Below are 21,207 nucleotides of genomic sequence, written 5' to 3'. Positions count from 1 at the left end.
AATATTCGAAATGCCTATTGGCATTTAGTTTTTAAAATGGCATGTTGTTTGTTGCATTGGATAAATTTAAATTATCAAGTTTTTGCTTGTTTTGCAAATAATAAATAATTTAAATTAAATTTATTGATGACTGCAATTAATTTCTCTTTGTTGTCCACTAATCTACTACTATTTTAAAATCTTTACTGTGTAAAGTACGCATTTTTTCATTGAAGTTAAATGAATATAAATGAATCTTTATTCATCAACATTTATTGAGCTTTATTTTTTACTTTATTGGTAAGAATAATAAGTTGTTGTATTAAAATAAAACTACCATTACCACTACCGTGATAAATATTAATTTTCTTCATCAAGCAAGACTTTACAATTTGTGCTTTAAGCACTGCACTTGAGGTCTAATATTAATGTCATCTTTGGATTTTAATTAAATTAAGAATCTGATCACTTTTTCAACATAAGCTATTAATTTAATATCAAAACAAATATAAGATGAGAGTATAATCATAAGTTTTACTACTTGTATTCTAGCATGTTAGCCAATTCTTATACAATCCAAGACAAATTTTGAGTTTGATCAAATTTTTTAGGAGTATTGAAGAATAATAAATTTACCTTGACATGCATCGACATTGGCCTTCGGTCTTGTACACATATGAGTTTGTGTTACACTTATATTAAATCTATTTCTGTAAGTCGAGATGCATTCTTCCAAATCGCCAACAGATAATTTAACCCATTGCAAAGATGTGCTTGATGTAGCACTATCTGGAAATAATATTTTAAATTAATACTTTGTATTAAAAATCAAATTTTTAAAATATCTGCGAAGATAGAAAACTAATTTCATTTTTCTTTAATGGTGATTTGCTGGTGACTGTTTGAACATCCATGATAATTTTACTTTTATTATCATTTGGATTTTTAATATAAGTATATTTTTTATACTATCATTCTTTATCATATTGGTCTTGTACATATGAGAGTTTGTGTTACACTTATTTTAAATCTATTTTTGTAAGTCGAAATGCATAAATCTACATTGCCAACAGATATTTTGACCATTGTAAAAATGTGCATTATCTGGAAATAATATTTGAAATTAATACCTATTTATTATCAGATTTTGGATATCTGCAAAGAGAATTTTTGCCATTTTAAATAAATTGTACACAAAATTACTTGAAAACTACTATCCATGAGTGCTCATAACATTTTGCTAGTGACCGTTTGAAACATAAGTTTTGCTTTTAAATCATTAAAATATTTTTAATGCGTATCTTTTTATACTCTATCAAGCCTTGATTTCACATTATTTTTCATTTAATTTTCGAATAAGAGAGATTTAAACATCTTTTGCTTCTTTTTGGCATTGTTTCAATTAAATGACTAAATCTAAAAATTTTGGTACAAGCCCGGATCCCCATCATCAAGGATATTATATTAATATTAAAAATAAACAATTAAAGAAAATGTTCAGAATATTTTCAACTATGAAGAACTACAATTGCTTCCAGTTCCAACAATAATTTTAAATAGAAAATATATCTATCAGTGATAGTAAAATATAAAATGACTCTTTTAAAATGTTCTAAAATATAGTTATTAAATCTAAGCAAATGTGTATTTTACAGTATAAGCACAGTAAAGCGTCGTCGAACCTTTTGAATTTTTTTCAGTTTCTTATCTCATCTCTAAGAGCAAGTCTCATCTTCATGTTTCATCTACGAGTGCTAATCGTTAAATAAAAATATTCATATTAAATGAATTCATTAATTTGAATGAAATAGGTCTAGTTTATGAATTTAAAAGTGATTTTATGTGAGAAAAAACAAATTTTTAATTATCAAGAACTACAAAATGCTTCCAGTTCGTTCCAACACTAATTTTAAATAAAAAATATTTTTATCAGTGATAGTAAAATATGAAATGACTCTTCTAAATTGTTCTAAAATATAGTTATTAAATCTAAGCAAAAGTGTATTTTATAGTATAAGCACAGTAAAGCGTCGTCGAACCTTTTGATTTTTTTTCAGTTTCTTATCTCATCTCTAAGAGCAAATCTCATCTTCATGTTTCATCAACGAGTGCTAATCGTTAAATAAAAATATTTATATTAAATGAATTCATTAATTTGAATGAAATAAGTCTAGTTTATGACTTTAAACGTGATTTTATGTGAAAAAAAAAACAAATTTTCAAATATCAAAAACTACAAATGCTTCCAGTTCTAACAATAATTTTAAATAAAAAATATTTTTATCAGTGATAGTAAAATATGAAATGACTCTTCTAAATTGTTCTAAAATATAGTTATTAAATCTAAGCAAAAGTGTATTTTATAGTATAAGCACAGTAAAGCGTCGTCGAACCTTTTGATTTTTTTTCAGTTTCTTATCTCATCTCTAAGAGCAAATCTCATCTTCATGTTTCATCAACGAGTGCTAATCGTTAAATAAAAATATTTATATTAAATGAATTCATTAATTTGAATGAAATAAGTCTAGTTTATGACTTTAAACGTGATTTTATGTGAAAAAAAAAACAAATTTTCAAATATCAAAAACTACAAATGCTTCCAGTTCTAACAATAATTTTAAATAAAAAATATTTTTATCAGTGATAGTAAAATATGAAATGACTCTTCTAAATTGTTCTAAAATATAGTTATTAAATCTAAGCAAAAGTGTATTTTATAGTATAAGCACAGTAAAGCGTCGTCGAATCTTTTGAATTTTTTTTTCAGTTTCTTATCTCATCTCTAAGAGCAAGTCTCATCTTCATGTTTCATCTACGAGTGCTAATCGTTAAATAAAAATATTTATATTAAATGAATTCATTTTTTTGAATGAAATAAGTCTAGTTTATGACTTTAAACGTGATTTTCTGTGAGAAAAAAACAAATTTTTAATTATCAAGAACTACAAATGATTCCAGTTCATTCCAACACTAATTTTAAATAAAAAATATTTCTATCAGTGATAGTAAAATATAAAATGACTCTTTTAAAATGTTCTAAAATATAATAGTTATTAAATCTGAGCAAAAAGTGTATTTTACAGTAAAAGCACAGTAAAGCGCGTCCTTCGAACCTTTTGAATTCTTTTTTCAGTATTCTCATCTCATCTCTAAGAGCAAATTTCATCTTCATGTTTCATCTACAAGTGCTAATCGTTAAATAAAAATGTTTATATTAAATAAATTCATTAATTTGAATGAAATAAGTCTTGTTTATGACTTTAAAAGTAATTTTATGTGAGAAAAAACAAATGTTTAATTATCAAGAACTACAAAATGCTTTCACTTCGTTCCAACACTAGTTTCAAATAGAAAACATTTTTATCATTGATCAGACAGAAATAAAAATTTATTCATTATATTGATAAATACAGTGAATTACATATGGGTTTTTCTACCCTGGGGTATTCTAGCCTGAAATTTCTGATTGATTTTATGCAAGAAAAAGCGTACTGGGAATTCTTGTTTTTTATTTATTATTTTTTTTTATTTAGGAAAGTGTTGAGTGTTCCAGTTATTCCATTTATTAGCACTCTGTTACTTTATATTTTTGACACAGAATTTCACATTAGTGGTTCCTTTTTATGATTATAAAACATTTAATGCATTTTAAGCTTGAATTACAATACGTTAACTATAGAAAAATGATATTTGCTTCTAGTTATAACAAAAAAATCAATCGTACCTATTTTAAAAATTATTAATCCGAATGCAATAATAGTCAATTATAAATTAAGGAAGGATTGTCCTAGGTTTCATTAATTTCATCATTAATTTTCTCCAATTATTCCAATTATCAGCCTACCTCCGCTTTATTTTAAAAATTTTAAATTTACTTTTAATTTACTTATGATGAATTTGATATTAGAAAGATTTGTATAAAATGTAATAGACATTTCACTTACATGAATTGATAAAGATGACATTTGCTTACAGTTTTAACAAAAATTTTAAATGCACCTATTTTTTAAAAAAATGCATCTACTTTCATTAAAAGCACCAACGTACTGAAGTTATACGAAACAGTTTGTATTTTTATATAAAAACATAATAAAAATCATTAATTCAGATACAATAATAGTTAATTGTAAATTGAGGAAAAAGGCGAGTGAATGTACATCTGTTTTTGCGGTGAATATGGGATATGTGGGATATGTGGGATATGATTAAATGTTAAAAAAAAGGAATTTAAAAAAGTAGTTTGAATATTTTTAATTAATTACAATTGCTTAAATTATATAATGCTACCAATTTTAAACAAAATTTTTTATTGCAGATTTCTTTAATTATTTTCATTCATTGGTTTACCTCTGCCTTTATTTTAAATTCTTCAAGTTTACGATTTTGAATTTAAATTTCAAAATACCAATTAATGAATTTTATTTTATTAATGACAGAAAAATTTTCATAAAATTTAATATATATTTTATATAAATAAAAGTTGTAAACCATGAATATTATTAGCTTGCCGTTCTAACAAAAATTTTAATCGTACCTATTTTTTTAAAAAACACTTTTATTTTAATTTGATAACATTATATAGAGATTATTCAATTGTTATTAGTGAATTGCGGAAAAAGCGTATGCACTTTCAAGATCTAGGATTTCTTCAAATATTTTTTTTATAAAATTGCAGCATTATCTAATTTTTTATTGTTAATTCATTTAGTAGCTTACCTATGCTTGATTTTAAATTTACGATCATCAATATTTTTTATTTATATATTATTTTCATATCTCAGTCAGACAGGGATATCTGGTACGAGAGATTATGAAACAATTTTTTTATTATATATATACATATCATTTGTCTATTTCATTATACTACAATATAATATTTATTATAATTAAAATATCTATACAATCTTCAATTTCCTTATAATATTTATTTATTTTTTTTAAAATTTGTCATCATCATTGCTCATCTTAATATCGTTTGGCAATTCATTATATATTTTACTAGCGCTCAATATGACATTTCCTCTAAATTTCTTCTTTCTATTTTGCATTTACTTTCCCATTTTTAAGTTAAATGAATTTGGTGTTGAATACCATACTATATATTGTATTTAATTTTGGTTCAAATACATATAAAATTTTAGGCGCCAATTCTGCGGTAACATGACGTTGTTATGTTATATTAGCCTCCTTTCTTATTCTTCGTACATAAATATATAAATTTATAATTACAAATTTCAAAAATAAATGGACATGAAGATATAAATGTATTTATAAATTTTGAAATTATAAACATTTTATGAATGACATATTGATTTTTAATTCGATTTTTTGTTACTAATATTACATATAATTTTATTGATGTTTCTTAGTAAGCTATGAAAAAAAATTGTCCAAAATGTGAAAATTATGGTCTTTAGTAAGAGATTCTCTAAAATTGATATTTTTAATTAAGTACTTTAATTTTAATAATATATTTATTTTAGATTACGATTACCTGGAGTCATTGATCCCCATCCTGCAACTATAGCTGTGTTTCCAGTCAAATCATTTCCACGTGGAAGGCTGTACTGTCCCACAGGTAAGCAAATTGGCGAAACGTAGCCTAAAAATAGGTTGTTGTAACATTTGTTTTAAAATAAATTACCAGAAATATTGTTTAAATATTGCATTTTGATGTAACGGTATTCGATGGTTTTGACTAAAGCCCGGTGCACACGACGCCAGTATTTCTTGTAACATATTTTCTGTCAAGCTTTTATCGAAAGGTAAGCGAAACATAAATAAAACATATATATATATATATATATATAGGATAAATTCGTGCGATGATCTTTTCTCATATTCATAAGAGATAAATAAAATAATAATAATAAAAAGAAATCAAATATACTAAAGTCACATTAACGTTTTAATACGCTCAAGAATTTCTGGCTTACTTTACAAGAAATGCTGGCGTTGTGTGCTTAAGAAAACGATTTTCCATTTTAATTACTTTGTTAACTCTAGTACATTATTACATAGTACGTACAATTACTAAATATTATTAATAATTTTATCTTATTAGATTTAATAAAATGCGTTTGTATTTGTATCTTGTTATGCACTTGTGTGTGTGAGTATACAAAATATTCTTTGTGAATTTTTAAACTATTTCTTGCATTGTCTGGATCTCTTTGGAAGTTTAATAGTTTTTCTTATATATTTTTACTTTGATTGAACTAGAAATAAAATAAACAAAAAATAGAAAAATTATCATGCTTCAAAATTTTATTTATAAGTTTGATAAATCGTTCATAATCTTCGAAATTTACTTAAATATTCTATTATTTTTCATGATATAAATATCATTTATTAAATAGAATGTTCCAAGGTTTTTCCAGGGTATTGATATATTTATTCCCCTTGCAGGTGTAAATATGTAAAATATATCGTTTAGCATTAGGATTTTTGTGTAATTGTTAGGAGTTATGTGGAAATTTTCAAATATATTCTTGCACTGCTTTGAACTGAACAATTAATTTAACAAAAAATTAAATATATTTTTCAATATATTTTTATCTGACTATTTTATAAAAAATACACGGATTGCTTGTTTTGTTCATAATCTTTTAATTTTACTCTTCTATTTATTTTTATGGTATGAATATCTTTTAATATATTTTATGGTTCCACAATTGTTCAGAAAGTTTATTAATTCAATATATTTTTGTTTCTTGTTTTTCTTGATAATAGATGACAAAAATATAATAAATTGCTAATTTTGATCAACATCTTCTTTAAATATACTTTATCATTTTTTTAGAAACAAATATCATTTAATAGTAATTTTAAATAATAATAACATTATTAATACATTTTTTAAATAATAGTATTAATAGTTTCTTTAATATATTCTTGTATTTGATGATTAATGTAACAAAAATATTATTTGCTAATTTTATTCACCATCTCTTCCAATTTCACTTTCTTAAAAATCTTTTATTATATTTAATGGTTCCATAATTATTGACAAAGTTTAATAGTTCATTTAATAAAATTTAGCTTTATTTTCATAGCAAAACTAGAATATTTTTTTTAATATGTTTTAGAGGAATGGATAAATTTATCCGTCAATAATTTTGATTCGATTTCAATTTTATCAATCATTTTTTAATTATACTTATGTAGCATTTATTATATTGAATGTTTCAATATTTTTTTATATTTTTGGCATTCATTGCCATGTGGCACTTAATAAAAAAAATCTGTCTAATATTTCCTGTCCATTTTTAACTTAATATTAAATTTAACAAAAACCTAGAATACATTTCCAATTATATTTTTATTTGATTATTTTATAAGACGTACACGAATTGCTTGGTCAGATCATAATTTTAATTTTCAATTGTTATATTTAATAGTCCCAAAACTATTAATAAAGTTTATTAATAGTCTCTTCAATATATTCTTGTCTTTGTTTTTACTTGATAATAAATATATAACAAAAAATAGAATTAAAGTTTCATCATGATTTAAAGGAATTGCTAATTTCGTTCTCGCTATCATTTTTTAAATTTATTTGAGATATAAAAATCATTTATTATATTGAATATTTAATATCTTTGGGTTTTTTAGCATTTTTTGTGAAAACATATGCACTTTGCGCAAAATATTCTCTTTATTGTTTGGATTTTTTTAATAAAGATTAATAGTTTTTCTAATTCATCCGTGCCTTTGTTTCTACATAAAAATATTTTTTTTTAATCTTACCAGTACAAGGTAAATAAATTGCTAATTTTTACTTCATTGTTCAGTTTAATGATATAAATATAATTTATTATGAGTTTTTAAATATTTTTATACGGTTTTACCATATTTTAACTGTCTTGAGATACTTTTCAAACCAATATGCACCTATTTGTGGGAATATGCAAAATATTCTGTTGATTGTTTGGATTTCTTTGGAAATTCCTAATAAGAATTTTTGTTTGAACTTGATAACCAATTTAACAAAAGTAAAATAAATTTAATTACTTTTAATAATATTATATTGATAATCCTTCAATTTTACTACTTTTTACTTTAAATACGTTTTATTATAGTATGCTGCAATAAATTAAAACAATTTTGGAATATCACGTGAAAATATCTATCTGGATAAATATTTTTATTATTTGGAATATATGTTTTTAGATATATATTCTTCTTTTGATTTGAACTTAATAATAATAATAAAATGTGATTTAATCTCAGTATTTTATAAAAAACGCGGATTGTTTATTCATAATCTTCCAATTTCAATTGTAATACATTTTAATGATATATAAATATCATTTTTTTTGTTGAATTTTCAAAATATTTTATCATTTTTCCAGAGATGCAATTGTTTGTATAAAAATGCAATATCTTCAATTTGTTTTAATTTTATTGAAAGCTTAATAGTTACTTTAATACATTCTTGTCTTTGCTTTTACTTGATAATAAATATGACAAAAATAGAATGATTTTTTTATTATGTTTCAATTAAATTGCTAAATTTTTTCATTACCTTAACTAATGTTACTTCATTATTCATTTTTGAGATATAAGTATCAATTATTAATTTAATGCTTCAATATTTTTTTTACGGTTTCGATCTTTTTGGAAGAAGTTTAATAGTTCTATATACATCTTATTTTTGTTTTTGCGTAAAAAATGATATTTTGCTTTAATCTTACAGAGCAGACAGTTTGATAATTTTAATGTTGATCTTTCATTTTTACTATATTATTCATTTTTGTTGGAGTAGGAATATCGTTCTTCAAGTGTTTTACCTCAAATTTGGATATTTTTTTATTTAGTATATCTAATGTAATCAACCTTGGTGTCAAATATTATCTAAGATGAAGTTTGATCACAATTTTAAATGGCTTTTAAATTAAAAGATGCATTGCATCTTGATGTAAACTTTTTTGACCATTAATGGACTTTTATTAATTATAGTATTTTTGCCAAAATATTTTAGCTGCTGGTTCATATCATAATGGGATTTTATTTACTATTAGCGATATTTCATTGACCAAATTATTTATTTTGAAATTATATTTTCATGAATTGCAGTACAACTCCATCAAAATTCATTATTGCAATTTAATTTTTGATTATATATTTTTTCTGAACAATTATTGGATTTTTTATAATATAATAAGATTTTGCTAGTTTTTGAATGATTTTGAATTTAACATCACTATAGCCTAGATCAATATTATATGATGTTCTTAAATTTTTATTTATGCCTAATAAAACAAGAATAGAACATGAATTTTATTATGTTTTAATACTCCATGTTTTTATAGAAAAATCCCCGGATTTGCAATTTTATTTATAATTTTTCAATTTCACTTATATTCATTTATAAGTTATAATAAATTTGTATTTATATTAATACCATTTTCATTATTAATGCTTTGTTTGACAAAATATTTTTTAATATTTTTATACCAGAAGGACGAACTATATCACACATTCTTAATTTTTTAAGATTACTGACTAAATCAAAACATGAACATTCAAAAAATACATGATTTTTATATTTTAATAGTTTTCCAGGTTTTTAAAAATATAAATTTAAATAATATTTAAAAAATACTTTAATTATTCACTATAAATACATTTTTGACAAATTAATTATATAGCACGAAGCGAAACGGTTTTTATTGTCAAATAATACATTATTTGATTGAAACTTTTTAATAGTTCTTCTAATATGTTTTTCGATTTGTTTGTACTTATCAGTAACGACAATATTAAAAAAATCAACAAAAAATAGATTATTTTTGTCAAAAGTTAATGAATCTCTATAATATCTGATATTTTTAAAAATGATCCGCTAGATTTTAGTTTTTGTCTTGGTAATATTTTTATACATGTTTACATTTTTTTAAATGAATTTATCATGTAATGATTTTTAATATATAAAATCAACGTGATGTAGACATAACAATTTTGATGATAGGCAGTTAAATAGTTAGTTTTGTTTTTCTGAATCTAAATTGTAAGAGTAATATTTTTTTAATCGGCAATACTGTACATTTTTTGTTAATTTATTAAGATTATTAGGTTCTCTTTTCAAAGATGTTTAAAACTAATTTTTGATAATTATTTAATATTTTTATATTTATCATTTATACAATACATTTTCTTGAACTTCATGCAGTTTTAATCTAGTTTTTTTTTAATTGCGGCGAAATGATTTTTAATTCAACAAAAAACGAACAACAGTATTATACATATTTACATTTTTAAATCTCCAAAATCGACATTTATAAAAAGTGAAAAATTTTCTAGTCATTAATCTAGTTTCCAATCCTATTTTCTTCAACATGTTTACAATTTATTTGGCTTGTTGTAATTTATATTTGTGCTTAGTAATTTTGTTAGAATGATTATTGAAATGCGTTCTTACGATAATTGTTTTGTTGTTTTGCTTAAACACAAGCGAATCTCTTTCTAAATTCTGAATTCTGATTTTTTATGAAAGTTTATAAAAAACTTCCAAACAATTTAAAATAGTTCCTAATATATAAATCTAAAGAAGAAGCAACGTATTTGTATTGCATTGAGATAATTTCATAAAATAAATTAAATGTTTACAACAGAAACTTGGTCAGTCTGTTTAAGAAATAACAAAATAAATTTCTCTTGGAATTTTTAAATAATATTAGAAACTGGAATGACTTATTGTCTTTTGACTTATTGACTTGTTCAATGACTTAGTATCTTTCTTTCCACTCCTTTATTAGAATCTATGTATATAAAATAAAATTCATTTACCATTTTCACAATTATTCGCAAATCAAATTTATAAATTAACAAATTTTGACTTCAAACAAATTCTTCAAATTTTGACTTGCACACATTTTCAAATAAAATAATAAAATATTTGGCATGACTTTTATAAGCTTTCAAAAAATCACTATCAAAATCTGATTTCGTTTCGTATTTATGAAAAAATTATTTGAAAATCTATTTTAGAAACCACATGATTTAGATAATTTGTGCATTATTATATATAGCATATATTTAATTTAATTCTTAAAATTCTTTAATGATTTTTTCATGATTTTTATACATTTCTTTATAATTTTATGAAGTTGGTGTGAATTTTCCAAAGAAAACTTAATTTTATCAAGTTCAGATTATTTTTATTAATTGAACCCAAATTATAAAATTTGATTAAAAACTTTTGCAATACTAGTAAATTATATGTAAGATACATCTATGTCTCAATATTTTTCTTCGAAGCAAATTTTAATTAAAGAAAATTTTGATACTTTTTGGATTAATACTTTTCTTTATAGCCATACTTCTATTATATGTATTTGGCATATTTGCAGTATTTCATATTGAAATGAATCTTTTTAAAAATTTTAAAATTACCTTTTTTATAAAAAATATATTTAATATCTGTTTTAGAAATTGTGTATAGGTGCATAACTCAAATATCAAAGTTTATTTTTATTCGTAGTAAAATATTTTGAAATTTATAGAATTTTGTTGTTTTGAGTTTTAAATTAAGTAAAAGATTTTGGATATTTTATATTTATTTTTTAAATTATTCTACATCACATTTTAAAATTTTGGCTTTAGTATTTGTATAATTAATTAACTCCTTGTAATTTTATCAAATTAAATTTTTTAGCAATTACACCTTTTTCTACAAATAGTCGTAAAACTGAATATTTAAATATTTATTTGATTAAGTGAATATTAACAAAATTTAATAATCGCTAATTTAAATAAAAATAAAAAAAATGAATTAATTGGATGAAAGTTAAATTATATAATTACAAAAAAATATAAACAATATTTATGATATTTTCTATTATAATGTTGTAAGATGGATAAAATCACACGACAAGAAAATACTTAATTGCTTTAAAAACTACACAAAAATAATTATAACTGTTAGTCTTTAAAGCATTCTTTAAATTTTTTTAATTCTTTAAAAACCAAGCTTAAAATTTAATAATTTTACCAAAAAAGTTACGTGGTGGAGAACCGATCGACATCAAACAACTTCTTTTAAAAAATACTTTAAAAACTAAGCTGAAACATTATAATATTTTGATTATTTTTTTTAATCATTATTATGCTTACTTATCACATTCTTATTTGGCTTTAGTATTTGTATATTTAACACAATGTAATTTTTTTAAATCAAATGTTTTACCAATTACACATAAACAATATTTATGATATTTTCTATATATAATGATTTTAACTACTATTTTTGAGCTTCTTTTACATAAAAATTTGTAAGATGAATAAAATCACACGACAAGAATAAACTTAATTGCTTTAAAAACTACACAAAAAATAACTAATATATTTACTTAATGCAATTGCACTTATTGAAATTTGTATTTATTATTTAAACAAATCATAAGTCCGCAATTCTTTAATTTTTTTTTAATTCTTTAAAAACCAAGCTTCAAATTTAATAATTTCATCAAAAAAGTTCTCAACACTTACGTGGTGGGGAACCGATCGACATCAAAGAAATTGTAAATAATATTTATGATATTTTCTATATATAATGATTAAAACTACTATTTTTGAGTTTCTCTTACATAAAATGTTGTAAGATGAATAAAATCACACGACAAGAAAATACTTAATTGCTTTAAAAACTACAAAAAAATATCTAATATATTTACTTCATGCAATTGCACTTTTTAAAATTTGTATTTATTATTTAAAAAAAGTCATAAGTCTAATTTTTTTTAATTCTTTAAAAACCAAGCGTCAATTTTAATAATTTTACCAAAAAAGTTCTCAACAATTACGTGGTGGAGAACGATCGACATCAAACAATTTCTTTTAAAAAATACTTTAAAAACTAAGCTGAAACATAATATTTTAATCAATATTTTTTATTTATTATTATGTTTATTTATTGAACTTGGTCTTGTTACAATTTGTATTTATTTTTTTAAGACAAGCTCTCAACATGAAGTTCATTCCATAAATAACTAAAGAATATTTAATTGAAACTCAATACCTTAATATTTTACGCTGATTTATTAGACATCGATCTAAGATGATGATTTTTATACATACTTTTGTTTCTACATTGTAAATGTCATAGCATGCTAAATTTATATAAATATTTCCAAAATATTGACCTTAAATTTTTAATTTCTTGCCAAACTTTTAAAATATTAATATTACTGTATGATTGTGGTTCAGGAAAATAAGATATAACGTCATTTATCAAGAAGTGACCGGGACTTATGTATCTTCTATTTTTCTATTTAAGTTACCAGTGTATAATACTCCTCAAATGTATATGATTTATTATCTATTCACTTTTCGTATGTGAAATTTTACTAATTTTATTGCTCCTTCTCAAAGACCGCAAAAATGAGGAGAAATCTCCATTCTATACCTTCTACTGAGGCAGCTTCAATCAATTTAGAAGATGTTCTTTAAAAATATGTTCTACTCCCTTTCGATCCTATGTCAAAATCTGTGTAGTTTAGCTGTTATAACGACTGTACTACCGTACCCTGGCACAACCGTACCCATTCTCTTCTAATAGATTACCAGTATGAATAATTAAGTTAGCTATTGAAAAAATATTTTTTCTAACCTTTAATCTTCAATTAGTATCTTCATTCTTCTTAGATGTCAGCATCAATTGTTTGTGAGGTTATAGCATTTTTTACACTTACGAATTTGTTTGGTTGTGCTTTCATTCTATCAAAAAGTGAAGCGAAACAAAATAGCATATGAATTAACATATAAATAAATATCAAATATTGATTCGGCCAAATATGTCCTTTCCCTTTGGATCCGATATCAAAATCTGTGTAGTTTAGCTGTTATAACGACTGTTACTATAGTATCCTGGCACAACCGTACCCAGTCTTCTCTAATGGATTACATCAACAGTATGATTGTAATGTTTTTTAAATTAATTTTTTTAGCAATTACACCTTACAGTAAGCTATTCGCAATATATAATTTTTAATTTTCAATCTTCAATTAATATCTTTATCATTCGCCTTAGAGGTCAGCATCAATTGTTTGTGAGGTTATAGCATTTTTTACACTTACGAATTTGTTTGGTTGTGTTTTTTATTCTATCAAAAAAATTTAAAAATTTGAGAAGTTTCTTAACGTACGCTATTTTTTAAAAGTGATTTTTTTTATAATTGATGTTATGGCCCTTGTTGTTCTGGCATTAAGGAACAAATGTATAATTGCTTTACATTTCTTATATACAAATAAATTTTGTTTAACTGTACTACTGTAAATATTTTTGCTATTTTTCAGAGTATCTTATATTAATCAGAAAATTAGAAATTTTCAGAAATTTGTACTATTTTTTTAGTGGGGGTATATGTAAAATAATACTACATTGTAATCTTTGTATTCAAATAAATTTAATTTATTATGTATAATGATGAACTATTTTTGCGTCAGTTGTCTGAGAAAATATCATCAATATACAAATTCATCAATATAGTATATCAATCATTATAGTTTTCGGGTATACTCGTATATAATTTTGTTATTTTATAAAGCATTTTTTTAATCAAAGTACAGAATATGACTGACAATGCTTTGTTGTATTTCAAAAAATACGTCTTTAAATTTTTGGCATTGAGATAATAAAAAAAAGGATTTATAATCATTATTTACAAATAAAATTTGTTTAACTGTACTACTATAAATTTTTTTGCCATTTTTTCAGAGTATCTTATATTAATCAAAGTTATACGGTCTTGTTTTCATTGTCCAGAAGTTTTGTCCTGTGGGGGTATATGTGAATTAATACTACATTAAAATCTTTGTATTCAAATTAATTTAATTTAATATGTATAATGATAAACCATTTTTGAGTCAGTAGTCTGAAAAAATATTATTAATATACAAATTCATCAAATTGTAGTTTTTATGTTGTAATTGATTATTTGAAACCTTCTTTAGTCGGGTATGTATAATTTATATTTAGTCCAAAATATTTTGAATAAGATGATTATACTATATCACAAACAATTAAAAAAATTTGAGATGTTTTTTTAAATTATGTTATTTTATAAAGTATTTTTTTATAATCAAGGTACAAAATATGGATGCCAATGCTTTTGTTGTCTTTCAAAAAATACATCTTTAATTTTTGGCATTGAGATAATAAAAGTGTATATTTGCTTTATATTCCTTATTTACAAATAAAATTTGTTTAACTGTTCTACTATACATTTTTTTGCTATTTTTTCAGAGTATCTTATATTAATCAAAGTTTTTCGGTATTGTTTTCATTGTTCAGAAATTTTGTCCTAATTTTTTAGTGGGGGTATATGGAAATTAATACTACCTTGTATTCTTTGTATTCAAATAAATTTAATTTGATATGTATAATGATAAACCATTTTTAAGTCAGTAGTCTGAAAAAATATTATTAATATACAAATTCATCAAATTATAGTTTTTATGTTGTAATTGATTATTTTAAACTTAGTTTAGTCGGGTATATATAATTTATATTTAATCCGAAATATTTTGGATCAGATGATTTGTGTGTCGAATGGTGTTTTTTAACTTATGTTATTTCAGATGTTTTTAGATTTCAGATGTTTTTTAACTTATGCAATTATTTAAAAGTATTTTTTATGACCAAAATTCAAAACATGACTGCCAGTGTTTTTGTCATTTTTCATAGCCTTTGACCTCAGGGCGCAGTCTGCTTTAGAGGCTTAAAAAATCGAGTTTTTTTGCTGAAATGTCTTAAAAAACTAACCCAAAATATATCCTTTAAATTTCAGACACAAATTTAAATTATTTTAGTAGTTACAGAAGAAATAAAAAACTTCGACGCGCGTTTTCTCTGTTTTTAATTTTATTTTATTCTTCCTAATTGGCGGGAAAGATAGGGAAAAAACTAAACGTTCTATCGAAACGATACAAAGTTTATTGATTTTAGGATTAAATTTTATTCGAGTCGAACATAAAAAAAATAAAAAAAAAGTTGTAACTAACCCACTTTTTAAACAATCTAAAATGAAATTTTGTATCAAAACCATGATTTTTTTTCAACTTCGAAAAAATTGGTGAATTTTTCATTTTGTCTCACTTTTTCAGTTTTAACCAGAATCTACACTATTGAAAATATATACTTGTTTTGATTTTTTTGTTTCCGATGGAAATTGTACCTGGCATGTTATGAGATGACATATATTTTAATAAAAAATTTTGCGAAGAATGTTGATATATACAACAATAAAAACTGCAAGTTTCGTTTCAATTGAATATTTATTTCCTTTTCTAAAAATTTTTCAAAAAAGCGATTTTTTGAAGCCTTTGAAGTAGGCTCTCCCCCCCCTTAATTTTCTGCCATTAAGGGATTATTTGTATAATTGCTTTATATTCTTTATATATAGCTTATTATCAATGCTGATTCTATTTTTTTGGAGTATTTTTTATTAATCGAAGTTTCTCAGTCTTGTTATTATTGATTTTTACAAGTTTTTTTACTTCATTTTTTAGCATCGAGGAGGTAAATGTAAATTTATACAGCATTTATACATTTATTTTTCATAATCGAATATTTATAAACTATATTATATATATACAATATTATGTGTTTGTAGTCTAAAAAATATTATAAAAATACATATTCATCAAATTGTTCTTAATGATTTTGTGAAACCTTATTTGGACGGGTCTTTATATATAATTTAAAAGACCGGAATATTTTGAACTAAGTCATATGTGCGTGGAATTATGTTTAAGCTCTATCAAAAACAGTTTAAAAATTTCAGATATTTTTAACTTATGCTATTTAAAAATATTTTCTTTCATAATCAAAAATCAAAACATGGCTGCTAATGCTTTTGTTGTCTCTCAAATACGTTTTTAATTTTTTGGCATTGAAATAATAAAAATGTATAATTGCTTTTTATATTCCTTATATACAAATAAATTTTACAAATTTTTTTGTATTAATTTATTTTTACAAATAAATATTGTACTATTTTGAATGTGAATGCTATTTTTAAAGTATTTTTTATTATTCAAAGTTTTCTGCGGTCTTGTCTTTATTGTACTTCAGAGGTTTTGATTTCATTCTTTAGCATTATGGAGTTAAATGCAAATTTATACTTCCTTGTTTTGTTGGTATTCAAATAAATAAATGTAATATATAAAATAATATAACATTTTCTGTGTGAGGCGTCTATACAATAATATGAATATATAAATTCATCAAATTATAGATTTTTAGTTATTGTAATTTGTAACCTTGTGTTGCCGAGTATATATAAAATTTAAATTTAGTCCGAAATAATTTATATAACTTATTTCAGTTAGAAATTTTTGGCAGTTTTGTTGTCTTTCATAGCTTCGGACTTAATTTTTTAGTATTGAGGGAATAAATGCACAATTTAGTCTTTGTATTTGTATCCAAATCCAGTATTTAGTCTTGTATCCAAATATTCTCGTAAAAAATTTTTTGATGTATCATAATGTTTTTAATAATTCCTGCCACAAATACTGTTTTGAATTCTTTTTCGCACTTACAGTTGTTTTAATTTTCAATTGTGCCTGGTCTCTTGTATCAATCGGAATTGTTACAAAATGTTTCTATGGCGTATATATATATATATATATATATATATATATATATATACTGTATTTTTAAAGACATAGCAGTGTACAAAAATTCATTTGCGTGTTCTTTAATATAATAATCATATTTCTAACCTGGCACTTTTTAAATAGCTTCTGTTATTATTGCCTATAATTTTAATTTTCCTAAACCAATAATGAACTTTAATATTAATTATTTTACTACTACATTTACGTCGTAAGTTATTTAATATTTAGTAACTTGATCCAATAATTGTAGATTTGCCTTAAAATTTATCCAGGGTATGAAATAATTCATACTTTTTTATATTGATACATTCAGAAAAGGCAAAAAACATAGTTGTTATTTTGAACTCACAAAGAGAATTTTGATGCTCAATTGTTTCATAGATTTTCAAATGTAGACAACTTTTAGAGAGGTTCATTCAATTTAATTTAATTTTATTAAATATTGATTGGTTAAATGCACTCAATATGATATTTTCAATAAGATTGATACCTTCAATACTTTCTAAAATTAAACAATTCATTTTATATTTAATCTATTCATGTATTTATTATGATAAACGCACTCACAGAATTAGTATATTTTTAATAGAGATCATTTTCAATATCTTTTTCGATTGGAAATTTTCAATGCATGTAAGAGCAAAATATTTTATATTTTTTACTTTACCCATAGTCAATATATTTTTACAAAAACTAATATTATTTATATAGACACTACTTGAGAAATTTATATTCAATTTAAAAAAACTTATATAATAAATTATTAAATTTGACAAATTTCATTTACTTTTCAAAAGTGTTTTAAAAAGTTATATGATCGTCAATGAATGAATTTTTATGCCTGTTGTTGTACTGTGTTATTGCTATTTTTGATACTGTTTCATATTTATTATTACGTATTATTTTAAAAGATACGCCATACAGTATTTTACCATTTACATTACAATTTTTAATTGCGGAATGCTTTGGATGTCTTATATATTGACATTTAAATTATTTATAGAAGCTAGTGTAGATTTATTTTTAATCAATTTAAAACCATATGAATTGATTGAAGAACCATTCTTGAAAACTTTCAGAAGAGAGGAAAATGCTTTTTACGATTTTTTATATACTTTTTTGTAACATTATTGTAGATTTATCGTATATTTTCTTATGAACTTAATTTCAGATTACTTTTATCCCACTTGAGAATTTATTTTGCAATTTTTTTATAAATTTGTTTAAAACACTTATTTTGATAGATATATTTAACTATAAAAGATAAGAGTATTATTTTAACAGGTTTTTAAAATATGTTATTTGAAATTTTCTTTCCCATAGTGTCTTAAATTTTTGGGAAAGGCTAATATTAGTTGCATTGATACTCAAGTTGCTCCGAATTTACTCTTCATTTAAATCTCAAATCATAAAATTTTATATTATTATTTATTTCTTTTAGTATCTACTATTTGATTAAATTATAGATTATTCAAATACCTGTTAAATTTGCTGATCTGGATAATCTAATCAAAGCAATGTCGTTTGCAAATTTTGGGACATCATATCGAGAATGTACGGTGACCTTGCCAATTCGAAAATCTTGGGGTGCGTCCGCACAATCCACACCTGAGCAGTCATTTGGTTCAGATGTGTTGTTGTCTTCCACTTCTCCCAAACGTACACCAGATCTAAATTAAAAAATAAAAATGATTTTTTTAAAAATTGATTTATAATTGATAATTGTTAATTGCCACACGTTTACAGCGATTTACCTTATTCTCTTGGTTGGAATTATGTTAGAAAATGCTTCAAACAAATCTCAATCTTGTAATTACAAGTATTTCAATTAAATTATATGCAAAAACGAGCATCAATCTAATTTTTAAATAGAATTTTATGTTAGCCAAATATTTCAGTACAATCACAGATATGCAATAATTTTTCATTAACTTGATTTTGATTTTGACATTAATATATATAAGAAAAAGCAATGGCTTGATGATTTTTTTAGTAATTCAAAATTATTATATATCAATCAGAGCTGTATTTTGAAATAGCTTGTTTATGACTCTGTTGTCATGCATGAATTATGAATGTTAGCCAAGTTTATTTCAATACAATTCATAATAATTTTAATAATAATATAATTTAAGTATAATGTAAGGCAATAATTTTTCATTAACTTGATTTTGATTTTGATATTAAAATACATATAGGAAAAAAACAATTTAAGGCTCTGTGATATTTTTAGTAAATCAAATTTATTAGATATTAAAATCAGGTATTAGATATCATTTGACTGTGTTGTCAAATTGTTTATGACCCTATCGTTATGCAATTACAAAAACAACCCCTCAACGAATTCTTCATTTAATTACGTTTCTTCAAAATGTAAAATTTTTGGATTGAAAATATCTATATTATGGTTTAAATAATCTATATGCTCGGCAAACAATGTCTTGAATTGTTTGGTATTTTTTATGTTGATGAAGCATTTACTCAGGTTTTGGCTAGTTTCTCCAATATAAAAAAGTTTGCAGTAAAAGCAATTTATCTCATATACTAGCCAATACCAAATAATCGACCACTATGTATTTCGACAATTTATTAAAAGTTATTCATGTTTATTTGTATGATTTTCCAATTGTGATGTTAAAAAATATATATTATTTCACTGTGCACATACTCAAGTAATGTTTTCACCTGTTATATTGGGATACAAAATTGTGTTTTTTTATCATTATTATTGTTTTTCTATGAAATTTTTTATATATTATTTATTTAGTTTTAATTTTCAGAGTTATATTGATTGCGATTGAATGAAGACTAAGATAAGATAGCTAAAACGTATGGATTTTAAATAAATTTCTAAAAACTCTCATACTATTTTTTATTGATGACTTTTATAATTTTATATATATATATATATATATATATATATATATATATATATATATATATAAAATCGTGTCACAATGTTGGTTCGCGATAGACGCCCAAACTATACTGAACCGATTTTAAATTTTATTCGCTCATCGTGTGCATGTATATCCAACTTAGGTTATAGAAAATTTTTAAAAATGAATTTAAAATATAAATATATATTTTTTATAAATTACAATAACTTTTGACAGATATTTAATAAAAAAACTAAACACTAATATGACAAATGTCAATATTTATGGAAAATTCGAGAAAAAAAGATTTATAATTTTTGAAAAAAAATATTTGACAGTTCAAAGAATACAATAGAAAAAAATATACATATGTAGATTAGATATATCCAACATTTATATCCGAAATAGGTGAAATGCTATATTCACTATTTATAGTTTTAAATCTAATTAAAAATCAATGTTTATAAATTTAAATAAAAAATGACATTTAAAAAATGTGAAATGACATTTGTCAATATTTATGAAATTTATTAAATAAAATAGATTTATAATTTATATTTATTTGATGTGCTTACCAAATTAGTTCGGATACCAAACTTCCTCAAAACATTATAGATGAAAAGCGACATATTAAATTTAACATTAATCATAAACAAAATTTTGCCAGTTCAAAAATATTGAATTTTGTACTAAAAATATTTTTTGTGGCAAAACGTTTGCCGGGTCA

At 22.8% G+C, this 21,207-nt stretch overlaps 1 protein-coding gene across 1 annotated transcript in view; it reads right to left on the bottom strand.

Annotated features, from left to right (window-relative positions):
• LOC113373654 (serine protease 7-like) overlaps positions 1-21,207 on the bottom strand; it is a 127,036-nt gene that overhangs the window by 1,836 nt on the left and 103,993 nt on the right. The window contains exons 6-8 of the mRNA XM_026613938.1: positions 19,081-19,271; positions 5,474-5,581; positions 616-768 (exon numbers count right to left, since the gene is read on the bottom strand). Of these exons, the coding sequence (XP_026469723.1) occupies positions 616-768; positions 5,474-5,581; positions 19,081-19,271 (452 nt within the window). The remainder of the gene's footprint in view (positions 1-615; positions 769-5,473; positions 5,582-19,080; positions 19,272-21,207) is intronic.

Source organism: Ctenocephalides felis, unplaced genomic scaffold (genome assembly GCF_003426905.1).
Source record: "Ctenocephalides felis isolate EL2017-DRISC unplaced genomic scaffold, ASM342690v1 CF-g0.4_SCAFFOLD_01604, whole genome shotgun sequence".
In the NCBI taxonomy this organism is placed as follows: domain Eukaryota; kingdom Metazoa; phylum Arthropoda; class Insecta; order Siphonaptera; family Pulicidae; genus Ctenocephalides; species Ctenocephalides felis.
This window is presented reverse-complemented; position numbering and strand designations above follow the sequence as displayed.